Source organism: Zootoca vivipara, chromosome 3, assembly GCF_963506605.1.
Source record: "Zootoca vivipara chromosome 3, rZooViv1.1, whole genome shotgun sequence".
NCBI classification, from domain to species: domain Eukaryota; kingdom Metazoa; phylum Chordata; class Lepidosauria; order Squamata; family Lacertidae; genus Zootoca; species Zootoca vivipara.
In genome coordinates, this window is record NC_083278.1 from 8,865,955 (window position 1) to 8,887,090 (window position 21,136).

The window sequence follows — 21,136 nt, forward strand, 5'->3', positions numbered from 1 at the left end:
AACACAATTTTTTGATTGACTTGTCCAAGATCCAGGACTTTCGGAAATCCCCCCCGGACGCCAAATCCGCCTTTGAAATCCTGGTAATTTCTGGGAAAATCCGGACGTATGGCAGCCCTACTGCCTCCGCTGTGAACGCCGAGGGGAATCCTGGCCAATGCGAGCTGCAACCAGTGCTTCTGTAATCGGTTAAGCTGTTATCTGCTGTTATCTACGTGGGTCAGGTGCAGGGTGTCTTGAAATACCTTGTTTGCCTTGCTAGGAATAAAGGAACATTTGCTTCTTGCCATTAAGGATCACGTCATTTGTGTGGCAGTGCTTATATCTACCAATGAAACTACTATCATATTTTTGATTTGTACATTAGAGGGCCTCCTCTTCCAGAGGCAGTTTTAGGGTAGTGCGACCGGTTCTGCCGCCTCTCTGAGCACTGGCCCTACAGGGGGCACCACAACAATGATGCAGAACCATACCTGCCAGGTTCCTCTCTGAAAAATAAGGGACCGGACCAAAATTAGCATACCGGAAGTAGCACGGCAGCCATTTTGGAACTGGGCGGAGCATGCTCAGAAATGACTTTTGATGCTGCTGTGCCCAGTTCCAAAATGGCTGCCGCACCAGAAGTCGCACTGCATCCATTTTGGAACTGGGCAGAGCAGCATCAAAAGTCGCTTCTGAGCATGCTCCACCCAGTTCCAAAATGGCCGCCGCGCCAGAATAAACCGGGAGAAAACAAAAAAATCTGTTTTTCGGCTGGGGACAGCTGGGAAAACGGGGGTTTCCCGGGGAAAACGGGAGACTTGGCAGCTATGTGCAGAACAGAGCACAAGAGGCGGTGGGGTGGTGGTGGTTGCGTCACACAGTGCACCACTGAAATTTGAGAACCCAAAGTCCACCCACTATAGTGATGCCTTCTGAGTTCATTCACTGAAAGAGACATAGGGCGCTAGACTATTTTCAGAGCTTTCCACTTTCTCAGGAAATCCACAAATGCATATATTATTCTGCTACAATCTGGTATACCCAGATCCTTGGGTCATGAACCTGCTGCTTGTTGCAAGCTACAATTTTGCTCCTGGATTGGTTTTAATGAAGAGCGGGTTATAAATCATGCAAAAGAAACAAAGACGTTGTATCTTTCAAAGAAGGGCTGAGCTCTGTGGTAGTTTCAACCATCTAACCTTTGCTGCCACTGCCAGCAAGTACTGAAAACCACAGAAAGAAGTTTGCTGTATTATGTAAATAAATAAGTGCTTCTAGCTTGGTCACGTTGCTCCTGATACTCATAGAATCATAGCACTGAGGGGGACCAAGAGAATAAATGTAATGCAAGAATATCTTGCCCAATGTGGGGTTCAAAGCCACAACCCTGAAATTAAGAGTCACATCGTTCTACCAACTGAGCTATCTGGTAGTTTAGTAGTGAAATTAACATACAAAGTACAATATACTGGGGTGAAATGCTTGCAAAAATGTGAATATTAGGCAATTAATAACAAAATGTGGGTAACACACACTAAAATTCTCGGAAACTGGGAAACTACAACTAATCCAGAATGCAGCAGCTAGACTGGTGACTGGGAGCAGCGGTCTTGAAAAACCTACATTGGCTCCCAGTACATTTCCAAGCACAATTCAAAGTGTTGGTACTGACCTTTAAAGCCCTAAACGGCCTCGGTCCAGTATAGCTAAAGGAGTGTCTCCACCCCCATCATTCTGCCCGGACACTGAGGTCCAGTGCCAAGGACCTTCTGGTGGTTCCCTCGGTGCAAGAAGCCAAGTTACAGGGAACCAGGCAGAGGGCCTTCTCGTTAGTGGCACCCGCCCTGTGGAACGCCCTCCCACCAGATGTCAAAGAGAAAAATAACTACAGTACCAGACTTTTAGGAGACATCTGAAGGCAGCCCTGTTTAGGGAAGCGTTTAATGTTTAATAGATTATTGCAGGCATCCCCAAACTTTGGCCCTCCAGATGTTTTGGACTACAATTCCCATCATCCCTGACCACTGGTCCTGTTAGCTAGGGATGATGGGAGTTGTAGTCCCAAAACATCTGGAGGGCCGCAGTTTGGGGATGCCTGGATTATTGTATTTCAATGTTTTGTTGGAAGCCGCCCAGGGTGGCTGGGGAAACCCAGCCAGATGGGCGGGGTATAAATATATTATTATTATTATTATTATTATTATTATTATTTATCAGTTTCATTTTGTGCTTCTACTATGTGGTGCAGAGGCAAAGCAGGAAAACCTCTGCATTTCAGATGGGCAGCAAGCACACTATGATTGAAATGTGAAGGAACGAGTCTGCTAACCTAAAGTAGCCAGTCCAGACAAACTAGGAAATGTTGTTAAACTCTCAGAACAACTTGATCCGGTACAGTCAGCAATATTTACAAACAACCCAGCAACTTAGAATGTGCCAGAAACATTTCCATCAACTATGACTTCAACACAAGGGTCAAAGGATCAAAGAAAGCTCACACTGGCGAGATCATTGTTGCCCACTCTGTTACCTTGAGGGCAGGACCCTCAATTTCTAAAAAGAGATGCGTCCGGCCTCAAGGGGAGGTTTCATAAAAATGGAAAGGACTAACTTTCAATGGATGTCTTTTTGCAAAGTAAAGCACGGCCCATGTTTCTGGTTTGAGTTATGGAACTGAAAAAGGGTTCCGGGGTTTGCAGCCTGGTCTCAGATATCCCCCTCAATTTTTAATTGGGAGAAAAAGAGAAGGAAGGAAGGAAGGAAGGAAGGAAGGAAGGAAGGAAGGAAGGAAGGAAGGAAGGAAGGAAGGAAGGAAGGAAGGAAGGAACAACAAAAATTGCCAACTGACATTAGCCATAGTATTCCATTCATTCTGATTTAAACATATATAGGTAGTCCAAAAGGTTACATGAAATTATCACTTATGAGTCATGCGTTCAAACACAGAAAGGGCAGCGAGATCTCCAAACCACTGGATGATGCCTTTCCAACCTTGCATTATAAGTCTCTTAGCCACGATATAAGGGCTCACAGAACTCAGAAGTCTCAGGTTTTAATCCTTTCCCCAGTACTGTCCGATCCCTTCCTGTATCCAGACTATAGTGTGCCACCGGCAAAGATATAACCAAGGCTTTTTAGAGGGGGTGTATTTTGCTTATTACAGGGGGTTACGTTCTGGGCGCCCGCATGCATAACTGAAATTGTGCAAAGTGGGGAACACCCTCTAAAAAGCCTTCAAACACCCGTGTTTCCCCCCCCTGCTCTCTAGCTCTCTCTCCTACTCTCTCCCCAATCCAGACCAAAATATCTGGAGCTCTGGGGCCTGCTGGAGGCTGAAGGACATGCAGGGAAGTGGCTGCAGCTCTCTCTCGCCATTTCTGGGAGGGAATTAAATTATTTATTTATTTTCCGGCACCACGCAGACAAGCAGGTTGTGCATCGCGTGTAAGTGGAGAGGGGGGGGAACACCTGTATTTCTACATTGCAATTCCACTAGGCTCTACAATACAATTAAAAATCAAACAGAACACTGAAGTTCGTCAAAGCCAAAAACCGATGGCGTGCTGCTTCCGAATGTGCTTTGAAATAGCAGGGCCTTAATCTGCAGCCTTAACTCCTTTGCTGAGAGGAGCTAGGCACATTTCCCTTGGAAGGGAATACGGCAACTTAGGTGCCAACCTAGAAAAGGCCCTGACCTGTGGTGCCCTCAGATGGCAAAGGGCCCCAGAAGATAATCTAAGTTCTTATAGGAAAAGGCAGTTCTTGTGATATCCTGGCCCCTGACCAGGTTGCAGCACATAGATTCCAGATTACTCAGACTAGAGATTTGTTGACATTCTGCAGAGGAAGATGATGAAACCGAGAACTGTCAATTAGCTTTACGAAATGTAAATACTCCTTGCATATGATAGGTGAGATCCCGCGCTGGTCAGTCTATGGCTATTTGCGTAGGAAGGAACAGCCTGTCTTCCTCAAATAATGTAAAACTCTGATCTGCACGGCTGGATACAATATTCAGTCCTTTGAATACATTCTACTGTAAACACGGCTGCTGTATAGGATGTGGCTGAACAGGAATGAAAGGCAAAAATGGGCTTTTCATTGAGATCCAATTAATGATTGACGCCTCCACGCCTGTTCTGATTTCTGCAAATCTTGCTAATTTAGCGTTGCTGTTTCGTTTAAAGAATTTGGAGGCGCTGCCCTGCCCTGCTGTACAATTCCTGAGAAGGAGCAGGGCGCTTCAAGGAAGGCCAGATACTTATCTTCTTGCAAACTTTAAACGGCCCAATAGCACCAGTGCTGCCCTCTCCACCGTCACATGGTAACAGGCAATTTTCACTGGATCGTCGCTTTTGCACAATGGCAAAATAATGCACTTGTGACCTTTTTTTCCCAGTGTCTTAAGCAGGGGGGCTGCAGCGCGTTGCCAAAACACATTGTTTGCTTTTTCTCGCTAGCCGTTGGTAGCCTCGCTTTGCATTGGATTTCTGCAAACATATTTCTGCAACTGCTTGCGCCTAAGCGGCTACCTCCTCCTTCTGGGTGCCTTTATGAAGTGCCTTCGGGACATGGCAGCCTTCAAGAAACGGAGCTCAGTTTCAAAAACAAACTGAACCAGAATGGGGGCGCGGGGAGGGAGCATTCCAAACACACGTTGCTCAACATTGCAGGATCAAAGTTTAGGTCTCCTGCCCCTTGAATTCCTGTTTAAATACAACATACGTTTGTCCCCTGAGGATTTGTTTATACTAGTGTTGTGGGTGTGACTTGCTTCTTGCTCCACGGCGAAGTTATTTGTTGAGTTGTAATCATATCAGAAGTACATTAACAGGCTGCGTGGTGACTACATGGTAAGCCCATGCCTGTATCTACCCCCTGCTTGCAGGATGGAACAGGACAGACTCTGCTTTTCCTTCACATTGCATTTAAAGCATGACATCTGGTGCTGTATGGCAGTGTGTCTGCCTGGACTGCTTAAAGCTGTGTGACTGCCTAACCGAGAATCACATGTAACTCTTATACATGTATTTATTTTATGGCATACATTTGTATCCTGCCCTCCTTAACTCTCTGTCACAAAAGGATTTTAGCATTGCTAATTTCATTGCATTTTCGGTGGTGGCCCTGTGATCCGCTTTACGGGCCTTGCCTAGTTTGAGAGGAAGAACATAAATGAAACTAACTTTCAGAAGTCCAAACACTTTGTAGAGAGGGCTGCCCAATTATTTGAAAGCCTTGTGTAAAATAGGTTGTGGGAAGCCCCAAATTGATCCCCATTGCGACTTATTTTCAACCCTACTCGGAAGTATGTCTCATTGAGTTCAGCGGGACTTACTCCTGGGTAAATGGCTATATAATTGCAGCCGCAAAGCGTTGTCATGAGGTGATCAGGTTAACATTTCCACATCTGTAAGCCCCACCAAACAGAGTCTGACTGACATCTGCATAGAAATACAATGAATTGTAATGTAAGACTTTGTGGCAACAGGCCTGATCCTTTGGAGAGGTAAGAGAAGAATGACTGTGGTTGGCAAGGAAGAGGTAGAGATATTTGGGGTTTTAAATTTGGCCAAAACTTTACTGACAGCTTGCAATCAGCTAATGATCATCTGGACTGAGTAATGGGTAAGGAGGCCTCCTCCCACCATGTGATGTCACATGCAAGTGCTGAGCCCCCCAAAGGTTGGGCAGAACCCAGCGCATGTGCTCAGGTGCCATATTGCTTGGCTGCTTATTGCAGGTGTCTCCCCAATTCTAAAGAGGGTCTCTGGCCTCCATGCTGATGTGGTTCACACAAATGTCTACCTCCTCCCTCCACGCCACACCACTGTCAAGTTGTGATGGCTACTTTATGCAAATAGACACCGAGATGTTTTCATTAATTAAAGAAGCGTTAGGTCAAGAAAGGTGAAAAGCATGTCCACCCCTCAGCCATCCATGGCAGCACTCTGTAGATAGCAGTGCGTGGAAGTGAGATTTGTTCCTTTTTCAGCACAGCATCGGCCTAATCCGGCGTTTCCCAAACTTGGGTGACTGGCTGCTTTAGGACTAAAACTCCCATCATCCCTAGCTAGCACGATCGGTGGTCAGGGAAGATGGGAATTGTAGTTTGAAAAAAGTTGGAAACACAGGTTTGGGAAACACTGGTCTAATTCCTTCAGCCGCATACGAACAGCAGGGCAAAGCAGGGAATCATCAGAAGGATGGATGCTTTGGCGAAATAAGGAAGGAAACTTGTGGCAACAGGCACAGACATTCCAGACATCCCGATTCTATCTGACCCTGGAGATATAATACAGAAAAAGAAAAGCTGAATCTACAAAGGGCATGTTGCCAGATAAAGGCTGTTACTTAGAAAAGATCGCTGCAGCAATGAAAGAAGTCCGACTTTCAAAAGGTAGAAGAGAAGTTGGTGGCCTTTAAGGGCAGAAAATGAAAGAATATCATCCAAATTACTGGGGTAGAAAGGAGGGTGGATTCTCTTATGTGTAAACTTCACCCCCCTGGTAACAAATTGAGAAAGCACCCCCCTCACTAGTGGTCCCACCCCATTTTACAGTCAGTAGAGTATTCTCAGGTTCCCATGTTACACAGTTAGAAGAACTTATGATGAAAGCCAGAGAAGGTGCACAGAGAACGCGTTGGCTGAGACAGAACTCTGGCAATCATTTTCCAGATCTGGAGAAGTGACCACATTGCAAAGAACAGGGAGATTAATGCCTCCTGCAGCCATCACCTGGGGGACAGCCCTTTTCCACGCCATTAGAGTTGATGCAGAAGCGGAAATCTGACATACTTTGTTCCAATACGGATTTTTGGCACCATCTAGTGACAGGCTGAAAGTAAGACTAACTGTTCCTCAAACCACTTCAACTCCATGACACACATGGACAAGTACAGCTACTCTGAATGATTTTTGTTTTAAAAATGATCACCCTACTCACCTGGTTGACAAACATGGCCAAACATCTGGTACAGTGCTGATCTGAGAAACCACCGTGCAACTTTCCAAAGGCAACACAGTCTTCAAAAGGTTTTCACACAGGCGGTGACAAAGGTCCAGCTCCATGTAGCGATAAGGAAAGAGTGTTTGAAGATTGTGTTTGGGATGAGGAGAGCTACTTCTGGTTGTAGCTGGGTAAACAGATAGCTCTCTTGTATGGCCAATCTCTCTCCAGCCAAAGTAGCCTTTGCTAAACTCAGCAAGGTGGAGTCAAGTTTTTGGAGATGCAAATGCTGAGGGAAACTGAATTTACTGATGATCCATTTGTAAGCAGCACTGGAAATATCTTAGCACAGGGTATCTTTAACATATTGCTATGATTTTGTTCAGTTTTATGCTGTTTTTTCTTTTCTCTCTCAATTGTTCTTTGGGTGAGATGATGATGATGTAAATTAGCTACATTTCTCTGATGTGTCATGGCAGGACTGGGGAACATGTGGCCCTTCGGATGTTGTTGAACTACAACGCTCATTAACCCTGACAGTTGGCCATGCTTGCTAGGAATGATGACTCCTGGTATTTGGCAAACATCTGTCTCGAAAGACAATGGAGCACGCCTCCAGGAGCGAAGTCAAACCGCTGGAGAATCACAGTGCCTGCTGTGGCTGCAGAGACCGGTAACTCGTAAGTGCTGCTTCCTGCATTGTTTTTGCTGTGTTAGCAGTGCCAAAGTGACCTTTCTGGGGCATAAACCTGGGCAGTGTGCATGGAGGACCTGTGTGGCGGAAGTTTAGCAAAATCTGGAGGGCAAAAGGTTCCCCACTGAAGTGATTTCTTGACAAAGCTCAAATTACATGACTGCAGAAATCACGGCAATTATATACATGCAGCCAGATAATGAACTGTATCTTCTCTGCAATGAAATGGTGATGTTAGTGTCTTTACATGTGGCATAGCGACAAAGCATTATTACAGATCAATGGTAAGAGACAAAGACAGAAATTCAGGAGTGGAGCAGAATGCATAGCTGCCAAGTTATCCCTTTTTTTAAGGGATTTTCCCTTATGCTGAATAGGCTTCCTCGCGAGAAAAGGGAAAACTTGGCAGCTATGGCAGAATGTCTCCTACCCCACCTTTACACAAAACATCTACTCTGGAAACAAATGACTTGGAAGAGAGAGAGGGTGTGTCAAATCTACTTCCTACCACACTTCAGGGTGAAGACAGGCAGACATTCTTAATTCAATATGGTTGAAATTAAACAGATCGTTGTTCCCTGGGCTGCTGTAAACAGCAGCTGTGCAAAGCTGGGGAATTCCATGATTCTCACCCAAGGAAATAATTCAGACTCTCCCAAAGTGATGATGAATGCTACTTGGAGAGATGTCTCGTTCTGCTATGCTGATCACACACAATTTGCATACCCCAAATCAAGGGCACACTCCACCCTCGCTGCAATTCCACATATCATCACCTGCAAAGTCAGTAGCAGGGGGAAAGCAGCCAAAGCGTTGAGGAGACAGAAGCAAACGCCCAGCAATTTAAAGTTCCTTCTCTTCTTGGCTGCTCAAGAAAAAGGAGAAAAAGTTATCAGGAGGGTGAGCCAACAGAGGTGTGCTTTCCTTGCCAGGATCACGAGGGCAAGAGAGGTCTGAAAGCAAACTTTTTCCAACCACGGGCATTCAAACTAGCGGTCAGAACTGAAAAGCTGCTATAGGAATACGGAGGAAAGAATTTGCCATAGCATTAGGCAATCATTCCATTAGCCAAGCATTTCAGCATGACAGACGGAATACCCCCTTTTCCTCCCAGCTGTGTGCTGTTCTGAAGATTCTCCTGATTCCCCCAAATCCAATGGGGGGGGAGCTTGAGGAGGGGGGGGAGCCCTGTTGTACTAGTTAGGTTAAAAACTGGTAATAAGATGGGTAATTATGTCAGTCAACTGGTTGTTGTTGTTGTTGTTTTTAAGCAAAGCAGTTACCACCAAGGGATGGGGCAGAAATGCTTCTTGCATTTTTGGTTTGCATTTTAATGTGAATAGTTTGCATTTTAATGTTAACCTGCCTGATTTGCAATTCCTAATGCAATACGTAATCTGAAACGCAGCTCTTCTTTGAAATTTGGACTTCTCTGAATTTTGTGGTGCTGTTCCACAAAAAAAGGGTGCAAAAAATGTGGATATCAGGGGAAAGAGTGCATAGAATGTCTACATTAATGAAAGTCACATATAAATACATTAGGGGAAATTGCATGCAAATAAAAGCGTCGATTCGGAGAAATTCACACTAAGATGCTGATGAATTTCTGCGGAGAATTTCTAAAACTAAAACTGCAAACCAATGTGGGCAGGTGGTGAACTTGTGAATGGAACATGAAAGGTGAGAGAAACAAAAACTGATTCATCCATTGCTATCAGCATCTATTTTAACTGGGCATTCCCTCCCCTTCTCTCAGCAGCCAGAAGCCTCATAGCCAGACCTGTCAGAGCTGAACATGGACCAGTGGTACCAAATTGTCTGGGAAACCACCTTAGTAGAAAAGCTTACTGAAACTGACATGGGGACAAATAGAAGAGGACGCCTTCACCCCAATAGGGCTCCCCCTTATCACATACACAGCCCAACAAGACAACAAGAACCCACCGACAGCATACGAATCAATCTGGCTGGCTTACCTGACCCAACAAGCCCTCCCCGTCATAATTGCAAAGAAACCTCATTGTAGCCAAACAACGAACAACCAACCACACCCTGGGCCCCCAACCTCTCTCACTACCACGGAAACGTAACAAGCGAACAGAAAAAGAACCTATCTAGTTGACCCCACACATACACTGCAAAAAATATAAATTTCACTACCACCCCTCCTTTGCGCCCCTCTTCTTCCTGACCTTACACCGTATACTCAACACTAATGTCTCATAACAAATGTAACTGATCTGTAGAAAAGACTGTACAACTTGAAAAGAGAGACAAGGCATGGACTTTTGTAAACCAAGAAAATCTTTATTTTTATTTTTTTAAAAACCCATTGGGCATTCCCTCACAAATAAATTTTATCTCACTTGCTGGCCATAGTTGCAAGCTGGGTAAGCGTGTTTCCTGCTTGGCAGGAGGTTGGACTGGATGGCCCTTGTGGTCTCTTCCAACTCTATGATTCTATGTGACCCAACAGCAGGTGCTTGCAGACACAGAGTAATGATGACTGACAGACGATGTATGTGTGGCGTGGTTGGGATGGCAGTGATTGATAACAGCAGGTCACCTCTGGTCACTCAAGCCAATAGTTTTGGCCAGCTCCCAGATTAATTGCCGAATCCGCAGTGCCTGGGTTGGGTGATAGCCTGAAGCATCTTTCTCTGACTTAAATCACCTGAGTAGGCTACCATTTTTTGGTCAGACGTGGCACCTGGACACTTAAAGCCATGCATCTGGTCATTTTAAGATTTGTTACCTGGTCATCGTAGGCTGCTTAGAAGCTTCAACTGGTGCACAGTGAGGTTCTTTGTCTCCTAAAAGGGGAGGGATGCTGAGGGCATTTTACACATGTGCTCCTGTTGCATGTCTTATCCATTCCAATTCAAGGCTCTGTTGTTGATCTTTTAAAGCCCTAAAGCAGTTTAGACCAGGCTTCCTCAACCTCGGCCCCCCAGATGTTTTTGGCCTACAACTCCCATGATCCCTAGCTAGCAGGACCAGTGGTCAGGGATGATGGGAACTGTAGTCTCAAAATATCTGGAGGGCCACGGTTGAGGAAGCCTGGTCTAGACACTTTAGGGACCATTATCTCGCCTAGGCTCCTTCACAATCCCAGGGTGATCGAAGCTGCCCCTGTAACAATTCCATGTTCAAACAGCTAAAATGCACCGAGAGGTATCTTCTGTTTATGGAACACCCACTTCCAGGAAAACTGGCTGCTTTCCAAGCGAGAGCATATTTCAGAAGCTTATCTCTTTGTGCTGGCTTGTGTGGGTCAGGGATAAGCTGACGACAGGTTAGTGAATTTTAACGTAATTTTAGTGCCCGAAAACTCATTTTGTTTATATTGTCCGCAGGTTTAAATGCTTTTTCCATTCACCTGCCCCAGCTTTCTGGGATGGCATTGAAATAAACAAATTAAATGGATGAAAAATGTCGAGGTCTTTATTTGAACTCCTACTGTGCATGCAAGTTAATGTAACCACTGACTTCCTGAGCTATATGGGAACAGTATCTACCAGTGTACTTCTACCGGAAAAGAATCCTAGCCTGCTATCAGGAAAGCTAATAGGCTTTGGCTCTTCATTTTGTTGCTGGATGTTTATAGCCGTATGCTGACTGCATTTTCCTTTCCCTAATGGACAGAATAAGCCCCTGTTGAAACTCAAAGAGCAGGAGTGGAAAAGGAGAGTCAAAAGCAACCATTCAGCTCTTAATTTCTGACTTATCTTTAAAAGCATTTGTTCTTTAGCTTTTAATTAAGGCATCCAAAGACTTATTTTGTCCAGGGCTTATATTTTCAGGTATTCCATTTATACCATTTATTTAGTCTAATTGAAGTTTAATTGAAATTTCCTCTTAGTACAAGATGGGAGAGGGGAGAGCGGCACACGATTCCTCATGCTGAGGTCAAAAATAATGAGTGTGTCGTTTTGTTTTCAAGGGTAGTCGTGTTGTGAAGTCAAAGTCTAAAGCAAAGTACATTGATTTACAGGAAATTGCTCACTTCCATATATGCTGGACATTTACAAATAGATTTAGAGGGCCCCTTGAACGCTGATAAGCTTTGCACTAGTAGTGCCAAATGTGCTTCCAATAACGTCAGTGCCTCTTTAGAAATTTTTTATGCCCACTGCTGGTATTCAAAGTTCAGAAAAAACATTTTATTTACAATATCCTACAGCGGACAAAGGCAACAATTCCATCGTTCCAACAGCTGGGAGGCTCTGTATAGAAACACATCTAAACCAAAGAAAGTGGGGGAAACATTCTTTATTTCCCCTATTATTAATTTTATCGTCATCATTATCATCATCCTCCTGACCTCCCGAGATTCAAAGCTAATTCATTGGCTTACGAAAGTGAACCTGTTCAGGACTGCGGCGCTGATACCAAATTAAACTTGTACTCTGTGCACTGCAAAATGAGCGGAAAGGTCCAATGAATTAGCTGTTGTGGTGATAGCACCCAAACAGTGCATTGAAGGCAGTTGGGGGGGGGCACTGTTATCTTAACAAAGTGTCATACCCCACGGTACTGTTTTAATGGCGGAAATGCACCCTGTGCCTTGTGAGCTAATCCTGGGAGCAATAAGTGCTAAGGGAGTTCACCCCGATCGAAACAAATTTTTTAAAAATTGGAATGGATTCCATGAAGCAGCAGGTGTTCATATGCCTTTCGGAACAAATGTCTAGAACCAACCAGCTCTAGGTGTACTGGCAACGAGAGGGAGAAATTATATTTTTAACTTTTAAAGGCAGCATTACTTACTAAAGTGAATTTCCTGACATTCTAAATTTTGCAGCTACCCATGTGTGTTTTCCTACAGGTACCTAAAATAGCACTTACCAAGTTACCTTCCTAAGGCTTTTACCATTTTCCCAGACATATTAGACGCACAGTTATGTGTTTTATTTACTTTAATCATTGATCCGGTGCATGAAACATCTGTTAGTTCATTTGATCAGGTTTAAAGACCATTGGAAATAGCCAACCCGTAAGTTAAATTAAAATACCGACTGCAGATTTCTCTGTGTTCCAACAACCCTAGAAATGTAATCATATTAAGAGCACAATTCTATACATGGCTACTTCGAAGCAAGCCCCAATGAGTTCAACAGGAACATATCCCCCAGGTAATCGTGTACAGGACTGCAACCAATAGGATGAAGAGTCATTATTGCTGGGGGTTGGACTAGATTACTCTTGGAGTCCCCCCCAAACTCTACAAATCTATGATTCTATAAAATGATCAATGAAAGACCCTCAGGGGAACGGTATTTACCAGGCATGTTAAGATTCAGGTTTCTTATTCCTGATTCTCCATGGTGCAATAGTCACTGATGTGGATACAGTGGTACCTCGGGTTACAAACGCTTCGGGTTACAAACTCCGCTAACCCAGAAGTACAGTGGAACCTCGGTTTATGAACACCTCGGTTTACGAATTTTCGGTTTATGAACGCCGCGGACCCATCTGGAACGGATTAATTCACTTTCCATTACTTTCAATGGGAAAGTTCGCTTCAGTTTATGAACGCTTCAGTTTATTAACAGACTTCCAGACCAATTACACCCATGCTTCGGGTTAAGTACGCTTCAGGTTGAGTACTCTGCGGACCAGTCTGGAACGGATTAATCCACTTTCCATTACTTTCAATGGGAAAGTTCGCTTCAGTTTATGAACAAACAGACTTCCGGAACCAATTGTGTTCATAAACCCAGGTACCACTGTAGTTACTCCAAGTTGCAAACTTCGCCCCAGGATGCAAACGGAAATCGTGCACTGCCAGCGGGAGGCCCCATTAGCGAAAGCACGCCTCAGGTTAAGAACGGTTTCGGGTTAAAAACGGACCTCCGGAACGAATTAAGTTCGTAACCCGAGGTACCACTGTATCATATGAGGTGTCACAGACCAATGTGGATCTGATGGAGCAGAGCTTGCTTACATTATTAGCAGCGCAGTGAGTTCCACTGCGTTCAACAGGACTTACTCCCAGGCAACCATCAACTGGGTAACGTATACATGGCAAAAACGTAATAGTATTAAGCCAGTGATATAAATTAGATCTTCAAAGATTAGACTCATGTTTTTATTTTTTGCTAAGAGTATCCACGACCGAAAGCAATGCATCGGAGCATCCACACATTCGTCCCTCATCCAATCCAAACCGTCTCCCTTTGTTCACAACGCTGGTATCTCTTCCTCCAAACTGTCAGCGGAAGAATGGTGGAACAAAACCCAATATTGACTAAGTCACTAGAACTTGGAAGCTTTTGGGGCGTACACGATTAATCATAAAAAAAAATTATCGGGGATTTGCTTTCTTTCCCAAAGAAGCCCTTTTCATGTTTATAACAACATGAAAATAATTAAAACATCTGAAAATTCCTCTTGCCTCTTTTTACCAATATATCTTACAGTACTGGACATAATAAGGCAGCAGAAATCCCATCAAAGTCAATGGGATCTCATCAGACTAACTTTGTGCACAGCTGTAGCCCAAACATACATCCACCCAAACTTCCACCAAGATTTCAAAAACAGAGACAAATAGCCATTGCCTATCTTGTACTTGCATGGAAATATTCTGACCTTAAACAGTGAGAAACTCCATTTTGGCTAAGGTTAGGAGAGAAGTGCTTGAACCTGATGAGGAGATCTGGGCAATATTGTTTCTGGGTCTTTATAGCCATTGTCTGGATTCATTACGGCTGAATATACTTCACTATAGGCTCTGCAGACTAGTTCCGTGGACAGTTTTATTATCTGCTGTCTAAAACAAAACAAAAACACAGTGTTGAGAACAAAATATCTGTTTGCATACTTCTGCACCTTTGCAGAAATTAGTACAGTCAAACCTTGGATCCCGAACGCCTCCATTTCGGAATGTTTTGGCTCCCAAACGCTGCAAACCCGGAACTACGGTAAGTGTTCTGATTTTCGAACATTTTTCGGAAGCAGAACGTCTGATGTGGCTTCCGCCAAATGCAGGAAGCTCCTGCAACCAATTGGAAGCCACGCGTTGGTTGTCGAACAGGTTTCCGGAATGGATTATGTTCGACAACCAAAGTTTGACTGTAGTGGGTTAGAAAGAGCCAGTGCCCTTTCTTCTCCAAAAGCTACCGTGGGAGAACACTGAGCAAGTCTTGCAGACCTGTTAAGCAGAGGGCAGACTGCCATGAGGGAGGAAAGTGCAGGAAGGAGGCAGAACTGGGAGAACCACAAACTCTAGCCTGCCCTCTCTTGAGCCCAATTGCTTTATTTCAGCTGCAAAGCACTGCTGATTGCCATTGGAAGGAAAGCAAAATTATCACCCACCCCAATGGATTTTCATAGCTCTCCATTTTTTAAAATCATAATGGTGGAATTTGGGCCTCAAGTGTTCATCTGTTAATTGGTGTGATTGCTTTGTACTCGCCCATTTTATAGATAAGTATGTTAAGAAACCGGGTGCTGTGCTATATGCAGCTTTCATTAATCTGAAAGCTGCATTCGATTCAATCTCTCGAGTAAGACAGTGGGATAAGTTGAACTCTTCCGGTATAGATAAAATATCATTGTTCTTGATGAAATATCTATATAAAAACCCTGTGCTGAAAGTGCGTTGCTTTACAAAAGGGCAGCTCACAGGATCTGTACCAGCCACAAAGCAAGGTTGTATCCTGGCTCCCGTACATTTTAATTTATATATAAATGATATTGTTCAGAGTTTAACATCCCAAGAGTATCGTGCCTCTAAATTGCCCACAAAAGCCATCTCTATATTATTATCCGTAGATGATGCGGTACTTCTATCTCAAACAAAAGTGGGCCTAAAAAGATTGATGAGAGCATTATCAGGATATTGCCAAAGAGAACAGCTAGCTGTGAATTACAAGAAAACTAAAGTCATGGTGTTTTCAAGAAACTATAGGGCCCACAGATGGTATATGGATAATCAATTGATAGAACAAGTTAGTCTTTAAATACCTCGGCCTTATTTTTCAGTCAACATGGGCAGGGGGAGTACATCAGGAATATGCAAAGGAAAAAGCGCCTCAAAGCACCTGATTAAAGACACGCTTTTTCCATACAAAAGGTGGCAATCACATCAGCACTTGAAATGTTTAAAGCTAAACCCCTTGTTGTAATGGTGAAATCAATCCCTCTATGTCTCCACATAGGCACAGTATAGAATTCCCAGCAAAGGGGGCGAGGGCATGCTGCGGGCATTGTCTCCTTGCCACCCAAACAGTTGATTAGTTGCAGGAGGAGGAGGATGGGAAGGTGAGCAAACAAAATGATGGGTACAACCAGCTCAGTAATGGATAAGTAACACTAACTGCAAGGGAAGGACTTTGGGCCAAGGAGTCCTGAGACAAAGGTCCTTCCAAGAACCTCCTGCTGCCATCCTCTGATGCAATTGTCAGACAAGGGGGTGGAGAGAACAGGGGCAAGAGGACTTTGGTCTAAACTCTAAAGACACTGCAGGTCTGGGTCTGTGCATGCCCACTGCCAAATTGTGGCTTATAAATACATGGAATGATCCATTCTGATTTGGATCAGAATCTACAACCGAAGAATGAAACCCAAAGCCAAAACGCTTACTTCACGGTAGCACTTAGAAGAAAGTTTATCTGTGGCATTAGCAGTCCATCGGGAGCCGACAAATAACGATCAAACTGGACCTAATGCAAACAGAAGAAGAACAGGCATTAGGCACTAAGCGTCTCACCCAATTTTTCTGGAATCAAGGGAGCAGGGAGAAGCTTCATGTCTGCTTCTCCCCTGCTCCTTAACCCTAACTCTTAATGCTTGTGTGTGCAAGTCTATCATCTATTTCAGGCTTCCTCAACCCTTACCTTCCAAGTCCCGGACTGCAGAATCCGGGACCGGCAGCCGTGTGACACCGGAAGTTGCGTCGACGTAACTTCCGGTGTCGCTTTGCCCTTCTATGGGCACCAAAAATGGCCGCTGCCAGCTTCGAAAGTCGCTTGTACGCATGTCAGGAAGTGCATCGACGCAACTTCCGGTGTCGCTCCGCCCATCTATGGGCACCAAAAATGGCTGCCGCTGACACCGGAAGTCCCATCTATGCACTTCCGGACATGCGTAGATGCGACTCTTGAAGCCGGCAGCAGCCATTTTTGGTGCCCATAGAAGGGCAAATCGGAAAGAAAAAAATGGCCACCGGCAGGAGAAAATAACGGAGAAAAACGGGAGACAAAGTGATACGGGGGACCACCGAGAAAAGGTAAGTAAAAACGGGGGTTTCCCGGGGAAAACTGGGTACTTGGCAGCTATGCCTCAACCTCGGCCCTCCAGATGTTTTGAGACTACAATTCCCATCATCCCTGATCACAGGTCCTGCTAGCTAGAGATCATGGGAGTTGAGTTGTAGGCCAAAAACATCTGGAGGGCCGAGGTTGAGGAAGCCTGATCCATTTCAGCTGCTCAAATTAAACCAATGCCACCATTATCAATTACTAGAAACAACTCTTGGACATTATTTCAAAACGAGACAACAGAACTTTGCACCAGAATAGAATTTGTTGAGTATCTTTCATACCACTGAATATGCTCACTTTAGTTAAAGCAATTTTCTGTGCTAAGGGTTTGTGACAAAAAGACCACACAAATAAACAGCCAACATTCTTTTGGGTTATCTGCACCTACGTCATGTCTCATTAAAACTTTAGGGGATAGTTTAATTTTCATGCAATGTATCAGGCCTCTTAGCACAATGAAAATATCGTTCTGAAAAACATCAAAATAAAACCAAAGCAAATGCACAATTTGGCTCAACCTTTGCAAAAAAAAGAGGGTAGACTTCAAGGTGGTTCATTCACAGTTCCATTTATTGCTTTGGAGTGGAACAACCAGAAGAGAGGCAAGTCATTCAGTTCTAAACTTCCTTGAGACTATGAAGATACCTATCATCCCCACACCCTAACTGAGCCAAAGCACATGTCACTGGAAAAAAGTGTACATTGCTTCCTTTTTTTTTTTTTTTTTAAAAAATATTTTTATTAATTTTCCAATTAAAACCAATTATATCACATTTCAATATTTCAAATTATACACATATATATATCAATCAAACCGAATGTTATGCCAAATCATCTAAATAATTTATTTTTGGGTTCCCATGCTTCAAGAAATTGGGAATTCCTCGCAACTGTCCACTGCCGTCTTATTTCTAAAGTTCAAATCGTCCTCCAAGCTCATAATATTCCAAATCTTCCCCTTACAGTCACCTAGATGTTTTCCACTTTCATCCGATTGTTCCAGCTGCTGAGATAAATGTCAAACGAAGTTTCACAGATGTTCTTTCTCCTGTGTGAGTTAATCAGTCCAGCCTCCCCATAAATCTTCTTAGTGGAGCTCCCTGTTGCGACGGAGTAGCAGCGCCATCTTAAAAGGCTCAAATCACTTTCATTTTCTCTCATAACCATGAAGATTTACGATTTATTTATCTTTATAGAATTTACAGCTTTTTCAGGCAGGAGACCCAAACATCCAACCATGAACTCTTGGTAAATTAATGGATCTCCTTGCCCTATAGCTGAACTTAGCTTCAGGTCGCTGCTCCAATTTAAAGTGCGTCACAGCTCATAAATCCTCCGAACGCGTCCAGAACTCCTTCCGTCTGACTAGGGGGGGGCTTTTCTCATCGGCAACTTCACATCTTTAAGAAATATGCTCAGTAACAACAGCTATAGAGTTCAACTCACACCGTCTTTTGCTTCTCTTTCACTCCAAACAAGCCAGGACATCGCGTCCGGGAAGATACGAGGCAACAATATGAAGAAAAAATAAAAACTTGCTTCCCTTATCGCTCCGTCCCCATCAATCCTTCTTCCAGATGCCGTACATTCTTTGACTCCTCTCGCTCAGCAGCATAAAATTCTCAGCAGTAAACAGCGCTTCTTCCCCTCCTTCTGAAGTATGTCCATAGATTTAAGCCTAATTATCTTCTTTAACCATGGAAATCCCCGCCATGCAGATTAGCGTCCGGGAGTCCTGGCCGTCGTAAGTGCTCAGCCCAAGCTCCCCCCACTCCAAAAACAGTCGGAGTGGGTCTGGGGGCATCGCGGGCCAGCGGCCCCTCTCCGTAACCCCCGGAGAGGGTAGGGGGTTGCCATTTACTCCCCTAGCAACCGCCAAATTCCTTACGAAGGTCAGAGAGATGGAAAACAGGTCCGCCATTCCTGCAGGCGGAAACCGGAACCGGAAAAGTGTACATTGCTTCCTTGTTTACCCCCTGCCTCCTCTTGTCCCGGTTTCTATTTAAAAATTACTTTCTCTCCACCCCCTCTATATATACAGCTACAAATTAAATTCAAGTATCTTACCATTGCAGCTTTTAATGACATGGAATCCATACTGGGTACATTTACCAAGGAACCCTAAAAACACAGCAATGATAAGCAAATAAACAAATATTTAACCATCACTGTTAAGGAGTGCTGTTAGTTTGTGCATCTCAAAAAGAAGGCACCTCTGTGCCACACAGCAAGCCCCTTTTGAAACCGAGGGGGCTTTCAATGGCAGCTTTTCTGCTGTTCAAAGGGCTGGGGGAGGAAAATGATGCCCAAAGGCCAAAAGTAGCACTTCAGTTCTCATCCAGATACAGTAAATGTATACTGTATTTGCAATTCAACATATTTGATCAGTTGATCAGAATACCCGTGTGATGTATCTTGTACTGATTTTGTGCGCATGAGTGTGCAGGATTACATACATTAGACACACTCTCTCCCTCCCTAAAAACTAAGCACTACCTTTGACTAGTGATGTGAGGTAAGAATATTCACTGGAGAATATTCTCGAGAAAGACTATTTTCTGCTAGAAAATTCTCCGGCGAATATTGTCCACAAACTGTAAATTCTAATGTAAGAACCAGTTTACAATCCACATTTTAAAAATCTAGTAAATAATAAGTCAAGCTGTGATACTGCCAGTGTACGTAATGAATAGTGATTTTTTTTTAATCCAGTTACATTCTTGGGTACTGTGTCCTTCACCATTGCCAGCTCTGAAATGTGAGCTACAGAAAACACTTTTTTTAGTTTTAAAAATAATTTAATTTGATGAGCATTTGAATTTGTATGTACAGTGGTACCTCGGTTTAAGTACACAATTGGCTCTGGAAGTCTGTACTTAACCTGAAGCATACTTAACCTGAAGTGAACTTTCCCATTGAAAGTAATGGAAAGTGGATTAATCCATTCCAGACGGGTCTGTGGAGTACTTAAACTGAAAGTACTCAAACCGAAGCGTACTTAAACTGAGGTATGACTGTATTTCAACTATATGTGTCACAGTGGCCGGAGCGGGCTACTTCAGAGTAACGACTCTACACAGCTCTGCATTTTATCTTTTATTGGTGCTGCGTATTTACAGTGCTGAAGGCAATGCTATTTACAAGGACACATCTTCTCAGCTTGAATCAGAACCTCCGAATGGCGTTTGGCGCGTTTTTCTCCAACATAACAACTTTGGTAGACCCATCCTCTTCCCTCTCCGCTTTCTGCGCAATTCCGGAGTTGGGGGGATGGGTCTGCCCCCCTTGCTTGCCCCTTCCTGTCCCACCTGGGACCCTGGCTCCGCTACCTTGTCTGAGCCTCGGACACGACATCCTGCTTCCCCACTGGAATCGGAACTCTCCCTGCTTTCCCCTGCGCTCGGGGATGGGCTTGAACTCAGGAGGGGAGGGACTTCGCGATATCCCCTGTCCCTCACAATATGTAATAGCCTTTTTTCTATTTTAGAGTGACTTTATTCTCATTGTAGATATGCTTATTAAAGAACGTACTCATGTAGTGGACCTGAGTTTTTTAAAAATTCCTTTTACTGTACTTATAGTGGCAGGCTTAGTGATAAATGTGAGTCATTCATGTTGAATTTTCCATTTCAAGTTTGGTGCAAAAATTCAAAGATGTGAATTTACTGCATTGCCCCATTGAATAAAAGTATCTGTACAGTTTTTGGTTGCCATCTGAACGAATTTACCCATGAATAAACATATATATGAACTAATTATATCATTTTCAATGCATTAAAATTATATCATTTTCAATGCATTAAAAGGAATATTCTCCTATTTTAAATGAAAATTCTCTAATATTCTCATTGATCGAGAATAGTCTCAAAAGATTATTCTCGAGAATTTAACATCACTACCCTTGACACATAAGTCAGATTACGTCTTAACTGCACCACAACAGTTTTATTTACTCACAGTTTGGTACAGAAGTGGACTATACTCATTTCTCCCCAAAATTATTGCTTACCTGCTCTGGTTTGTGCTGCTGTACAATGTTATAGATGTAACTCAGGCCCACTCTATTCAATACATAGGAAGCTTGCTCATTTATAAGGGTATCCAAGTGCGCTTCAATCTAAAAGACGGAAGGAAGACATTTCTTACTTATCAGAATGGTAGCTGAAGAAACAGCTTGTCGTGAAGGAAATTCAGAAGAAAAGTCACTGCAACAAAAGCATTTTGACTGTTATGAAATTAAG

General features: G+C 43.7%; 1 protein-coding gene across 3 annotated transcripts in view; it reads right to left on the minus strand.

The window, feature by feature from the left end:
* COG6 (component of oligomeric golgi complex 6) overlaps positions 1–21,136 on the minus strand; it is a 56,095-nt gene that overhangs the window by 15,411 nt on the left and 19,548 nt on the right. Inside the window, exons 16-20 of one of the 3 annotated variants that reach the window (XM_035110206.2) lie at positions 20,905–21,012; positions 18,963–19,016; positions 16,216–16,295; positions 14,221–14,401; positions 3,477–11,868 (exon numbers count right to left, since the gene is read on the minus strand). In XM_035110206.2, coding sequence (XP_034966097.2) covers positions 14,254–14,401; positions 16,216–16,295; positions 18,963–19,016; positions 20,905–21,012 — 390 coding nt within the window. In that variant the 3' untranslated portion in view covers positions 3,477–11,868; positions 14,221–14,253. Of the gene's footprint in view, positions 1–3,476; positions 11,869–12,527; positions 14,402–16,215; positions 16,296–18,962; positions 19,017–20,904; positions 21,013–21,136 lie in introns of those variants that run through there. The other 2 variants (XM_035110205.2, XM_035110204.2) reach the window with 2 other exon arrangements.